General features: G+C 39.0%; 1 protein-coding gene across 1 annotated transcript in view; it reads right to left on the reverse strand.

The window, feature by feature from the left end:
* Window positions 1–1,505: 1,505 nt before the first annotated feature.
* The window catches only part of MFSD14A (major facilitator superfamily domain containing 14A), a 42,924-nt gene continuing 29,677 nt past the window's right edge, over window positions 1,506–14,752 (reverse strand). Inside the window, exons 6-12 of the mRNA XM_058716431.1 lie at window positions 12,476–12,694; window positions 12,090–12,203; window positions 11,267–11,338; window positions 6,518–6,630; window positions 5,306–5,403; window positions 3,752–3,915; window positions 1,506–2,708 (exon numbers count right to left, since the gene is read on the reverse strand). Of these exons, the coding sequence (XP_058572414.1) occupies window positions 2,502–2,708; window positions 3,752–3,915; window positions 5,306–5,403; window positions 6,518–6,630; window positions 11,267–11,338; window positions 12,090–12,203; window positions 12,476–12,694 (987 nt within the window). The 3' untranslated portion in view covers window positions 1,506–2,501. The remainder of the gene's footprint in view (window positions 2,709–3,751; window positions 3,916–5,305; window positions 5,404–6,517; window positions 6,631–11,266; window positions 11,339–12,089; window positions 12,204–12,475; window positions 12,695–14,752) is intronic.

Here is a 14,752-nt window from a genome sequence, read left to right on the forward strand (position 1 = left end):
TCATGAGTTTGTTCTGCAGTTACATCTGTATTAGAATATTTTAAAAATTAGTACTATAAAAAATACTGGAAGAGCATCATGAATATTCATTGTATTTGTTTTTTTATATCAATGGGTTCATTTTAATGTTTGCTTAATAAAGTAGGCAAATTGAATAACTGTTAGAAGTTAACAGCTGTTTTCCCTGTAACCAAGTGTCTCAAGTAAGAATTACTTGGAAAAAATTAGGTAAAAAAAAATTCATCCGGTATCAGAGGGTCCCCAATTTGTTTTCTTGCTGACCACCACCCAGTACAGAGCAGCATTGTCTTATGAAACCTATAAATCAGTTTTTGTTTGCAAAGATTGCTAATACTTGTGTGATATTTAAAAAACCATTTTGAAGAGGGGCGCCTGGGTGGCTCAGTTGAGCATCTGATTTTGGCTCAGGTCATATCTCAAGGCTCCTGAGTTTGAACCCTGCGCGTTGGCCTCTGTGCTGACAGCTCAGAGCCTGGAGCCTGCTTCAGATTCTGTGTCTCCTTCTCTCTCTGCCCCGCCACCCCCTCAGTCTCTTTCACAATAAAAATAAACATTAAAAAATTAAAAAAAAAAACAAAAAAACTATTTTGAAGGACCTCCCTCACCACACAGATAAAGAGACATTGAAGACAATGGCATACCAGTGTCATTGGGTTCACGGTAAGACAGAGAATCTTTGCTGGTATTTTTCTGAAGCCACAATATTGAGTCCTATGATACCGTGAAACGTTGCTGGCAGTTGCAAGCAATCTTAACTAGGGGATTTATTCTAAAACATTTAGTAACCATTATGGGGTTGGATTTTTGTCATTTAAATATACTATATTAGTAAGAATACTTGGTTACACTAACTTCAGAGCACTTCTAATCATCTGGAAAGTAACCTCTTGGTGGTAATCTTTCCTGTAAATATTACGTGGTATGTATAAAACGTGACAGTGTCTGGATGGGATTTATGATCTACAAGTAGTTCTTTTTTATTTGAAATTGTTTTGCAGTGTACAGTTGTACATGTGTTAATCACCAGGTTGCAATGAACGTATTTCTGTAAACTGTGAGCTTTGTTAATAAAGTATTTATGGAGTGAGACATGTAAAAGGTATATGAAAACATCAACTGGACTCATCTGCAACTACCGACTATGCTTAGAATTTAAGTACTTGCATTTAATTTATGGACCAGGGTTTCATTTCTTTTGTCCTCCTACAAGAGTGTTTTGTAGTACGGGAGAAAAAAGGGATTGAAAGGGAAAAGGTGTAAAGCTTTGATTTGTTACTGTAAAAACGATGATGGTAACAAATAAAGCCCAAACAGACCTTCCAGGGAATCACAGATCAAGACTTTTCTTTTAAAAAAAAAATCATTAAAATATTTAATTTTATTAACAGAATATTTACATTTCGTTTAAGACCTTATTTAACCATAGTGAATGTTCCAAGTTTAAAAAGCATTGCGCAATAACCACACACAAGATGAAAACAGTGTAAACTATACAATACTTTATGTACAATTTTTACAAAGTAACACTTTTTTAAATAATATAACTGGACACAAAAATATACACTTTAGAGAAATTCACATCAGGAATTGTATAAAGCTCTCTTCTAGGGTCCTGAAAATTTAGGACAAACATTAGCTCTGTAAATAAAGTGTTACTGTGACAGTCCTGAAAGGCCACTATATATATTTATCTACATACAGATATCACATTGACATTTTCAAGGCTACCAGCTTTACTATATAATTTTAGATTATGTATTCAAGTGTTGAGGTTCTTATGATTATGCAAACATTAAAAGAATAGTGGTAGAAATAGCTGGGGAAACAAATTCGAGCCAGTGTTTAGATTTACAGACTCTACCCCAATTTAAATTCTAAATGGCTGATACTTTCTCATTTCAAAAACCGTGGTGAATGTTTTTAAAATAAAATTACTACAAACAAGCTTAAAACATGATTCAGATTTAGTACAATTTTCTTAAGTTTTTTTCTTTTTTTAAATGCAAACAGTTCATTTACCATTTCTTTACTTTAGTGCATCTGCATTAAGGCTTTGAATTATTTGACCCAAGATTTTACAATGTTAAAACTAACAGGTCCATAACCGTACTACCTACTCTGTCTCACTGTGAGTCAGCATAGAGTTAAAGCTCAACACCTGAAGGAAATGGTAGCAGAGACGTTGCTAGTATCTAAGAAGGTACGTATATAGTTTTTAATTAAAGGATGTATAATAAAACAAAAAAGCTTAGTGGCAAGAAATTGGTGCTAATAAACAAAAGGTTTCTTTTCAAAAGAAATTGTAACATCTTTGGAAAACTGTCCGGTTCTGGTTCTTTCTTTAGTTCCCACGAGTTCATGCAGATACATTTCTTAAGACAATCTTAAAGTACATTGAGATGGAAATGGAATGTACATCCAGAACTACAGGTGAAAACTAAGACCTGGGTGTGGTAGAAAAGTCTTCCTGATTTCAGTCATCACACGTTCGTGTCCTGGAGTAAAGGTTCTTTGGCCTCTCCTGGCGCTTGTGTACTATGGGGGTGGCTGTGACCACCACAGTGCTTTCTCCAGCTGCTGGACCGCAAGCTTAAATTGGTATGTTCTGGAATAAACAAGGCAACAAGCAGAGCCAGCAGTACGGAACAGGCTCCAAAGAGGAAGGGGGGGCCAGGGATGATCGAATTCTGAGGAAGGAAAAGAGAATTAGGATTTTTGCACAGAGCATCTCTGTCTTAAGAACTGCTCATCTTTTAGTAGTAACAGACTACCATGAATTATAAGCCAAGACCACCTCTCTTTCTCTGTTAAAGCCATGGTTAGAACATGCATTTGCTTTTTAGAAGAAAAGGGACACGCTCACTATAATATTCTGAGGATAACAACTGGTCCCAAGAAACAGCCAAAAGATTGTTTTAAAAACAGCCTATGCAAAAATACACTGTCATCACAAAATCGGAACACGTTCTATGATGAGCCTTCGCTTAATCTGTTCAAGATCTCAAGAGTAATAAAATCTAGTATACACTATGAACTACAGTAACAGAATCCATGACTATTTTCTTTAAAAGGTAAATATATTCTCTAGTAACTAAAGGTGAAGAAAATACAGCTAATGCCGTTACCATTAAGAATCAAACCTTTGTTTTAGTCCAAACTACATTCATTCTTAGCAAAAACTTGCACTGCCAGTTTAACCTGTGGGTAGCCCACAAACACTCATTTTCATTTAAAAGTAGTCTTAGCTGGTTAGATCAGTGTGGAACTCTGCTGAACAAGCAAGGAAACTGATGAGCTGTTTGTATTGGCTAAAATGATAATGTTTGCCGTTCACATTTTCAGTTGTATGGGGGGAAAGTACAGCAAACAAGTGAACAAAAGACGTTTATCAGCACCTAACTGACTTTTCGTACAGAAGGCAGGCTTAATATAGGGAACTCCCGCAGTACAAAAGTCCCGGATGAGAGACAAATTGTACTACAGATGAACGGTTGTTAATCTATGCTGTTATGTGTAATAGGACAAACCAGAATCTTTAAACAATTCTCGAAGGAAAAGGTATGTCCAATTTCAAAAAGGGGTAGACAGGAGAACACAATCCTTTTAGGCTTTGGTTTTTAAGTGTCGTAGATCTAAAATAATCTCACGTAAAAACTTTAGTGACCAAAACCCATTTATCTTGTAATCCAGCCAAATGAACTATATTTTCACCATGTGAATGAGGAATTACCTGTTCAAAGTGGTGCTGTGGGCTTGTGTTTGTTCCCAAGTCTGTTCCTGTCATTGGCAGTTCTTTAAGTTCCACATGGAATATGTAGAAAATGAATCCATAAAGAGCTGGTCCCAGACCATTGCACAGTCCTCGAATTCCTGTTATCATTCCTTGAACAACACCTAAATCGTTTACACAAATTATGTAATGCTCTGCTTACTTTTTTTTTCCCTACCTTAGAACCCATGCAAACAGTAAGTCAATCTAAAACCAAAGCTTTCTTTACTCAGACACTAGCAATTTACTACGATGACATTAAAAAGTACTTAGAGGCCATCAGCTCTACAAAGCGAAAGCAGCAAATACAAAGTCAATGTATACCCGACCCATACACAGGCCTAGTTTAAATAAGTGGGCAAAAGCACTTTATTTCCCTTTGAAACATCGCCGGCTAAAAATAAGGCATTAGTTCACAAGGATAATTGTTAAAAACTGTCCCAAGCAGCTATTTAAGACCCCATTTCATCAAATATAGACCCTTTTTATAGAGTTTGGGTTGGGGTGCCTGGCAGGTGGCTCAGTCAATTAAGCATCTGACTTTGGCTCAGGTCAGGATCTCACAGTTTGTGAGTTCGAGCCCCACAGTGGACTGTCTTGTGTTGGCAAAGAGCCTACTTCAGATCCTCTGTCCCTCTCTCTTTGCCCCTCCCCCTGCTTGTTCTCTCTCTCAAAATAAACTTAAATTTAAAAAAAAAAAATAAATTTTTTTTTAACGTTTATTTTTGAGACAGAGAGAGACAGAGCATGAATGGGGGAGGGTCAGAGAGAGGGAGACACAGAATCTGAAACAGGCTCCAGGCTCTGAGCTGTCAGCACAGAGCCCGACACGGGGCTCGAACTCACGGACCGCAAGATCATGACCTGAGCCGAAGTCGGCCACTTAACCGACTGAGCCACCCAGGCGCCCCCCCAAAAAAATTTTTTCTTAAGAGTTTGGTTTTTTTGCTCTGGGATCTTCTCCCAAATGTAAAATGCACTATGCTTTAGCCACAGGCCTTTCCTTTCTCATTTAGCAACCAAGTGATCATTGCCACTCTTGTAACACCCCTTTTTTCCCTTATAACTAGAGGAAACATACCCTTTTCAAAGAATTCTTTATCTTTTAGCGTTTCAAGAGGCAAATGTTCCTACCACAAAAGTATAAGACAACAATGTTGTCTATGTCTTTAACTGAAACATAAGATTTAAATAAAAGGGTTATTTAAACCCAAGGTGTCCAGCCCATCCATCAGAGTAAACACTTAATAGTGAATATGTGGTGGCCGACCTAGATCACTCGATCTTCTTGCGAGAGAACAGACAGGGCCACACACTGAGAGAGAGAGACATAGTTGTGTATCCACCTAAAGACAGTTCCCTGGACTCTGCTTTTCCTCTTAACAGTGAAAGCAATTTTAAATTCTTTATCCTAAAGATCCATTTATGATTCTGTACTTAGGAAGGAGACAGAACATAGCATTAGAATACTCTGAACTTTTAAATAATTATCATCATGCATTCTTATCAGCTCACCTTGTTGATCAGCATCAGCAGTTCGTGACACAAGGGCACTGACAGCTGGAAAGGTAATGCTAGACATGGCTGCTACTGCCCCAGCAGCCCACATCATCCTGTAACCAAAGCAGCCAAACAAAAATAAATTCTCCACTGTGCCTGTCAGTAAAAATACACAAAAATCCAAGTAACTTGCTGCAAAATGGCTGTGGTGCAGGGAAAAGGAGAACTGTACTTGCTCTATTCCTTCCTTCCTTCCTGTGTGACTCTGGGCAAGTTACTTCGAGGTCTGGAGCACTGGGTGGGGATGGGGGCACTCTGAGCATAGTGGGTAATACACCTAACGCAACATCATTACGTGTTTCCCAAGCCAGTGACTCTTCAGGCAGTGTTCCCACAGACTTGTGATTCAGTGTGAGGATACAGATCTGATCTAAGCCTTGGATGTTCTGGGCTTGATACGTGAAATGTTTCTGATAATTTAAATTGTGAGCACCTCTTTGTAAAAGCTAGCCTGGAAAACAAAACATCATCAACATGCTCTTGATGCTGACTCCTATCCAAATCCAAAGAGATGATACGTTCAGGTGAATGAAACATTAGTGGAAAGCGTGGACTTCGGTCCCGTGATTGTGAACACAGAGGTGTGCGTGGGCAGCCTGACCTCAACGTCGCTCTTCCCCTCGCTCTGCAGTGCAGACTGGCAAGAGAAGCAGAGAGACTTTTCTCTGGCATGAAGCCGGGACCAAAACAATTGGGCTTTTCTCAGTTAACTTGTAGTGTGTCATCGTCATCAGTAATGACCACTGGTGTTACACAATACTTCTCTTCTAACCAGAAGAACAAAAAAGGCAAGTAACGCTAGCTTTCAGAGCTTTGCTGCTTTGAGGTTATGTTTTTTCCTAATGAAGATACAGATTAAATGTCCAGTAGAGACTGAAAGACAATCTCATTTTAAAATGTCCCGTTTTAACCTGTCCCATAGATACAAAAGAATGTCACACCTTTCTATCCTCAAGCCAGTCTCAAATATACAAATACCCAAGTGAGAAATCTGTATTATATACATTAGACAGGAAAAGAAAAAAGCACAGGAGAAGACAGATTAAAGTCTAATACTCAGCCTTAGATGAGAAGCAAATACGAACAAAAAGTCTGTCAATTATAACCTCAATAAAGCTGGAAAAATAAAAAAAACAGCAAAATTAAAAAAAATTAAGATATACCTACCAAGGTTCTGAGCCAAAGCCATACCATGCCAGCTGTAATATTTGAAATCCAAGACCCAATAAAATGGTGTTCTTATTTCCGATTGACCGCATAAGTAAACTCAAGACTATGGTCTAGAAAAGAACAAAAACCAGAATAGTACGGTTTATACCAGAAAAGAGCTTTAAAAAAAAAAAAACAAAAAAACTGGTGACTTCCTTCAATCTGTAATCTAAGATTACCACTTTTCTTTACATTTTGGCTTTTCAACAATTGCCCTGAATATATCTTGAGACCATTATTCCAGGTCACAGACAGCAGATGAAAGGTTCCTCTGCTGACAGATCCAGATTCAGGGAAAAAGACAACTGGAAACAGCAAAGTGAGCTTTCTGTTGAGTACATTTCTACTGACCACCTAAATCAGAAATTGTAAGCAGTGGCATCAAAAAGTTCAAACTAATGATTTGGAGATCCTGTTACATAATAGCTTTAAAAGTTTTTACAAGTCCAAGTTAATCCAAAATGCTTATTGTTCTGACTAAATACAAATAAAACAGTACGACAATTACTCTACATCCTTCATCCAAATTATTGCTGACACCATGATGCTTGGCAAACAGTAAACAGATATAACAAGTATCATATGGGAAAAGTACAGCTTAAGAAACAGAGCCTTTGGAAAAACCGCCTGGATCATAATCTTGGCTCTCACTGTATGACCCTGGGCAAGTTACCTCACTCTCAGACAGTGTCTTCCAAAATGGCAAGAATATTACCTACTTCAAAACTCTGTCATGTGGGTTAGACGAAATGATATTTACACAAAGTGCTTAGCACACAGTAAGCATTTAATAAGTATTATGAGTGGATGGGTTTTCTTTTCTTTCAAAGCTAACAAATTTAGCAATGATCTGGGGACATTAGAAAATATTTTTTGCTATTTTAATGAAAGTATTAAATATACTACCTAAAATAGCTAGTAAGTCCATACAGGAAAAAGTGAAAATAATTCAGGAAATCACTAGTGGATAACTGGCTGACATTAAAAAAAAAAATTTTTTTTTAACGTTTATTCATTCTCAAGAGAGAGCATACATGGGGGAAGGGCAGAGAGAGAAAGAGAGGGAGACGCAGAATCTGAAGCAGGCTCCAGGCTCTCTAAGCTGAGAGCACAGAACCCGATGCAGGGCTCAAACTCCAGAATGGTGAGATCATGACCTGAGCTGAAGCTGGACACTTAACCGACTGGGCCACCCAGGCACCCCACTGGTGACATTTTAAATGTACAATTATCAAACAGAAGTTTCAAATTCTTTAAATGGATACAACCATTTAAGAGTTTACTCAGATTTAATTACAGATAAGCCAGTGGAAAGCTAATGAAGATTCTTAAGATTCTTGAACAATTAAGACTCCTAGCTTTTTTCTCTCAGATTTTCCCTTAAATCAAGTGAGTATACCACCAGGTTTCATAAGGCACAGAACCTTACTGGATTACATTCTTCAACAACCACAATCACAAAAGGGAACTCACCCAGAGTAAGCAGTTAGCAAAGAAAAACTTCCCGTTTATAGGACTCTAACTGGGAACACGGATTTTCTCCCCCAGGGCAGGAACTTTCCTTAAATATCTGAATCTTTGTATCCCCAGCACCTATTGTAAGTTCTTAGTGTTGATGGGAAGTATGTGTGATTTTTAGATACATCACAAATATTCTCAATAATGATGGAATAAATTGCTTAGTATACATAGTGTGCTAGACAAGAAAAATTATTTGGTGTCCCTTAATTTAGTAGAACTCATTTTGTCCCAAAGGTTAAATAACTTATGACTTAACCAAGATGTACACAGCTAGCTAACAGTTAACTGACACGAGTTTGGGTCATTTTACCAAATATTTGCCAAGTTCCTACTATATCCCATTGCTATTCTAGGTCTAAGGGCACTGACCCAAGGGTCAGAGAATAGGTCACAGCACTGGTCAGCAAACAGAATACCTTGTCTTGGAGAGAAGATGGACATAGGCACACTGTTTAACAAGAGTTGAACTCTGAAGCCAGTGGAAGATCTGTGTCTTTTTGAGCCTCCTCTGTAGCAGCACAGAGCTTACAAAATCAAAAGATTATGCTAAGTGTAGACTTAGCATTAGACTTAGACATCATTTCAGTTATGTGAAATTTCTATTCAAAGCAAAACTACAAACGTAGAATGATTGGTGGTTCGTTGCCTGAGGTGAGGGGTGGAGACAGATGACAGACAGGCTGTGGGCTGATGGAAATGTTCTAAAACTGGACAGTGGAGGTATTTTGTTATGGCAGCTCTAGCAAATTAAATACAGTGGGCTGTGGTCTCAGAGGAACTTGGGTATGAGCATGGTTCTGGAACTTAAGTGGACAAAGGAGCAATGGCTCTCGCTGCGAGGGTCACTGAGATATCGTATTCACAGAGACCATGTATTCGAAGCAGTGAGCAAAGGTATAAATGAGAATGCAAGATAATTCTTCTACCTTTGGGGTTATATATTATACTTAACATTTTAGTTCATATAATGACACAGCAGTGTAATTATCAGTATTTCTATGTATGCCACATACTTCCTCATTTCTTCCCAGACTCAAGGCACTATGAGTGCTCTAAATATAAACCCAACCACGTGCCTCCTGTATTCACATGTCTGCCCCTCTGGATTCTCAGCTCTTAGAGACTGTTTTCCACCTTGTGTCCTTTGTGCCAGGTGCCATCTACTGACTAGAGGGAAAATTTCCTCTGAAGCACCCTCACATCACTCAAGCGTTCCGCAGGGTTACTGCCTGAATTTATTAGGCACCTGCAGCTTCCATGACCAGTTACATATGAAATGAAACTTCCTAACACTTTATAGCTATAAATCTCTTAAGTGTCAGAGTAAATGTTAGCTAGTTCTCTTCATCTAAATCTTCAACAAAATATTCACAATCTCACCAATGTAAGAAAAAGATAAGACATCATGAGCAGGTAAGATTTATCCCAGGATTAAAGATTGGTTTAACACTTGAGAATTCATCAAGCTCTACTCTATTTGTACAGTTTCCTTGGTGTTATGCTTCAGAAAGGTGTTTTTTCAAAAGCTATTTATGCATACAGGCAACAATATATTTTCCTCCAAAGCTCAAGTGCACTTTTCTGATAGCCAGGATGGAATGCAACATTACTTCTGATCAAGGAGCTTCAAGACAAAATGGAAATTAGAAATAGTACTAATACTGCCATGTGTACGCATGTGTGCGTCTTGGGGATATTACAGAATTTAAATTTAAATTTGACGTTTATCACTAGACCTACCAAAAAATTCATAAATGATGAGATCTGCAGAAGGAATCCTACACCTAAGAGATGGTGAAACATACTAGAATCCTATTAAATGGACTCTGCCTTTCATTTTAAGAACAGAATAAAACAAAGCTGTAATCTAGAAGACTGGATTTAAGGTGGGAGAGAATGTTAGATCATCTCAGAGTCTAGAAAAAACAAAGCCAAATAGGAAGAAATGTTTGGGGCTTTTTCACAGAAAGAAGGACTGACAGAAAATTCTGGCCACTGGAGCACAGTACTTGATTATGGAACAGAGACAGTTTCGAGGCAAAGGTGAAACATCTCCTAAGGAGATCCAAATTCCTGGGCTGATTAGTATCTTAATCATCAGACAACCACGGGCTACCAACTGGGTTTCCAAGACAAATAGCTCGTGCCATTCCTCTGCTCAAAACCCTCTAATGGCTTCCTATCTTCCTGTCACATCTTAGGACAACCTGTGAGGCCCCAGATGATCTGCTCCCTCTCCACCTTTCAGATTCCATTTCTTAAAGGTCTCTCCTTTGCTCACCGTGTGAGAGCCGTACTTGGCTCCTGGCTGTTTCTTACACATGCCAGGTACAGTCTGTCCTGAGAGTTTTATTTCTATTCCTGCTGCTTAGAATCCTCTTCTTCCAGATATTCCCATGGCTTGTTCTCCATTCTTTTGTGTTTCTGCTCAAATGTCACCTTGTGTCAGCAGGGCCTTCCCAACCCTTCCAAATAAAATTAACACCCAGCCCCCAGTCAATCTCTAGATCCCCAGTACCATTTTTCTTTATAGTTTTCATTACACCTGATATGTTTACATCGACATATTTATTAGTTTTCTCTCTTATCCCTCAAGAATGCAAACTCTACAACGGCAGGGATTTAATTAAGTTCACTGGTATATCCCCGGTGTGCAACACATGGTAGATATGCAATAAATATTTAAGGACTAACATAAAATATTCTACTTTGGGGCACCTGAGTGGCTCAATTGGTTGGGCGTCTGATGTAGGCTCAGGCCATGATCTCACGGCTCAAGAGTTCAAGCCCCATGTTGGGCTCTGCGCTGACAGCTCAGAGCCTGGAGCCTGCTTCAGATTCTGTGTCTCCCTCTCTCTCTGCCCCTCCCCCGCCTGCACTCTTTCTCTCTCCCTCAAAAATAAACATCAAAAAAAAAAATTAAAAGAAAATATTTGACTTTATGCAGGTAAGCAGTGTAAATCAAACTATTTTTCTGGTTCAGACATCATATGTTGATTAATATATGTGTCAGTCCCCAAAATCTGATCAAGACTACACTTAACAAAACAGGAGTTTCTGAACCTACAAATCTCAGATTCCTGACACTCGTGACTCCATCAAGAAAGTGTCACCTGAGTATCACATAAGGCCCATGTGGATGGTCAACCAGGAGTAACTATCTCATCACTCTAAAAAGAAACTCACCTGTGCAATAATGGAAAGAATGCCAAGGACTGCTATAAATGCTGCAACACTTTCTGGTGAAAACTTCATTATCTAGAAGGTTTCCAGAAAAAGCAACATTAATTAGTAAAAAAGCACAACAAACACCATACTAATGCAACTATTTGTACATTAACATCAAATGGGCACCAAACTACTTGAACATTAACATCAGAAAAAGAAAATACAACTCATTCATAACCAAAGAATTCTTCAGAGGAAGAATCTGGCTTTCACTGAGAACCCAATCCTAACTGTTAACATACTAAAACCAAAAGCTATTTAGATTAGGTAAATCTAAGTCCCTTGATCTAGACTTAGATTTAATAAATTGGAGACAGCTATCAAGCACTCTGAGTCCGTTTTACAAATAAGTATCGCGCTATTTTGTGCTTTTTACAGGTCTTAAAGGCTTGACCATGCTTGGTAAGATTAGTGTTAAGGAGCAAAAACTAACACTCTCATTATGGCTAGCTGCTTTGCTAATCCATGCTCTAAATCACAAAGAGACTGGAGTAAGTGAATGGATTTCAAGCTTCCCATCATATCTATAAGCAACACATAAACTCAAGCCACATGCATCAACAGGATAATCATATCTTTCTGCATAAGCCAAAAGTCTTAAGAGATATGCATAAGGATCATAAACCACACTACACAGGAGGAGTTCTAGTGAGCCATTATTTACAAAATAGGACTCATTTAAACAGTCCCTTCTATTATAGTGCTCTCAAGATTAAATATTTCTGTTATTAAGGCACTAAACGATGGAAGAAAAGTCCACCTTGGCAGAATAGGATTTTACCTGTCTGAGGTATAAAAAGAAGCTGGAATATTGGCCTGCCTCCGGTAGGTAGGAGAGAAACACCGTAATGCAGATTAGCAGCACTATGGAATCTTGGCCCACTTTTTTTAAGGACTAGAATTAGAAAAAGAGATATAAGGTTTTATACCCAAACACTGACCTGCTCTTAAAAATATGCAGTGTTATCTTCTGGCAGTGTACATACAGATACCCAGCTAGCTTTTAAAAATGTATTTCATCTTCCCCAAACTATTCCAAAAAGTATTTAAAACATTTTTAAAAATCTGTCAAGATGTTTTCCCCAAAGAAACATCCACAACAAAATATCAATATTGCACTGAATCATACATTCCCTTTTTTGCCAAAGGAAAAAACAAACTTTTTACCGCAAAGGGGTCAGCCTGTTCCCAGGAAATGGGTGCTCCCCACGATGCTGGCCGCATCTTCTCAGGCAACGACTCCGGCACAGCAACAAGGATAAAACAAATATCTAGCAACGCTATTGCTGTGGCCAGGACCACCACCAAGCTGTCCCCGTATACTCGTCCAAGGTAAGCTCCGATTGCAGGGCTGGTTACCAGACTTGCGGCAAATGTTGCTGACACCTGTGACAAGTAAAGGTCGACAGGAAGAGATTAGTCAGTACAGCCTGACTCTACCTCAGCACCACGTAGCTCAGATTTCCGTCAGTCCTCCCGTCGCGCCCTCCCTCTCCTGCCTCTGCCATTTGTCTTATGCTCTCTTCTTTTGCAGGAAGAGAAAAGAATTAGATTTTTTAAGTATTAGATTCTTGGGGCATCTGGGTAGCTCAGTGGGTTAAGTGTCCGACTTCAGCTCAGGTCATGATCGCATGGTTCATGAGCTCGAGCCCCGCATTGGGCTCTGTGCTGACAGCTCATAGCCTAGAGCCTGCTTTGGATTCTGTGTCTCCCTCTCTCTCTGCCCCACCCCCACTCACGCTCTCTCTCTCAAAAAACAAATAAACATTAAAAAAAAAAAAGAGTTAGACTCTTAACTAAAAAAAATACGTAATGGCCTGAAAGAAGTCTAAAAAACAATGCTCTGAAGAAATCCACTGTCACTATGACTTTTTTCCCCAGTATTAAAATGAAATGTATGTTTACCTTGATGCATATTTAAGACTGGCTGAAATAAAGCTTAAAGACTTTGACATTTATCTTCTCATCAGAGAGACTGTTAAGCGCTAGGATAAAACTGAACTTGGCGATCTCTTTAGGTGGTGGAGTTAGGAAGGATGGGATCACAGGTCCTTGGCATTTAGTTCATCACTAACCATGTCTAAAACTCTGAGGAAGTCCAGACACCTCTGGTGAAGATGCAGATTAAAGAGGACACAGGTGAAAAATTTAATTCTGGGGCGCCTCGGTGGCTCAGTCAGTTAAGTGTCCAACTCTTGATTTCAGCTTAAGTCATAACCTCATAGTTCATGAGTTCGAGCCCTGTGTCTGTGTCCACAACGGGCTCCACGCTGCCAGCTTAGAATTCTCGCTTTCCCTCTCTGCCCCTCCTGCATGCATATGTGTTCTTTCTCAAAATAAGTAAATAAACTTTAAAAAGCAAAGAGTAACTTATTCTCAGACATGTCTGGCTTATTAGACAAAATGGCCTGCACATCAGCAGATGTGACAGCAAGTAACACCTGACAGAGACTACACTCTGTAGAGGATAATTAGTGACCAATGTTGTAGTGCAGGAGTTTCTGCTCCCCACCCTGTGTTTTATTCTCTTTCTAGGCCATTTTTGACTTTTTGATGGAGGATCTAACTTCATAGGAGTGCTTATTTGTAGCTGTTTATTAAAAACTGCTCAAAAGAAGCAATTTGATTTCCAAAGGTCAATTATTTGACAAGTACATAACATTCTAGTAACTTTAAATATCTAGCTATCGGCCCAAGTATCCATCAGCTGATGAATGAACAAAATGTAGTACTGTCCATACAATGGAACACTATACCAAAGTGGAACTCCTGATAAATGGATCAACATGGATAAACCTCAAAAGATTATGCTAAGTGTAGACCCAAAAGACTACGTGTTGTATCATTTCAGTTATGTGAAATTTCTATTCAAAGCAAAACTACAAACGTAGAATGATTGGTGGTTCGTTGCCTGAGGTGAGGGGTGGAGATGACAGATGACCAGATGACAGACGGGCTGTGGGCTGATGGAAATGTTCTAAAACTGGACAGTGGAGGTATTTTGTTATGGCAGCTCTAGCAAATTAAATACAGTGGGCTGTGGTCTCAGAGGAACTTGGGTATGAGCATGGTTCTGGAACTTAAGTGGACAAAGGAGCAATGGCTCTCGCTGCGAGGCTCACTGAGATATCGTATTCACAGAGAACATGTATTCGAAGCAGTGAGCAAAGGTCCAATTAGAGTGTAGGTGTTTCATGTCATTTCCCTTCTCCTCCATTCTCCTCACCTAGTGGCCTTACTTTTCTGGTTAGACAGAGGACCACAAAGAACACCTTCCCCGCTGTTAGCTGCATCTGTATTATTTTTACAAGAATTACCTGTCATTTGCTAGAATATGCCTTTAATATATAAAGCCTCCAGGTTGAAAATTAATTTCAAGGATCTGGCTATGACCAAAAAAAAAAAAAAAACCTTTAACAAAAACCTCCTGGATTGTGGTCATGG

This window comes from Neofelis nebulosa, chromosome 2, assembly GCF_028018385.1.
Source record: "Neofelis nebulosa isolate mNeoNeb1 chromosome 2, mNeoNeb1.pri, whole genome shotgun sequence".
In the NCBI taxonomy this organism is placed as follows: Eukaryota; Metazoa; Chordata; class Mammalia; order Carnivora; family Felidae; genus Neofelis; species Neofelis nebulosa.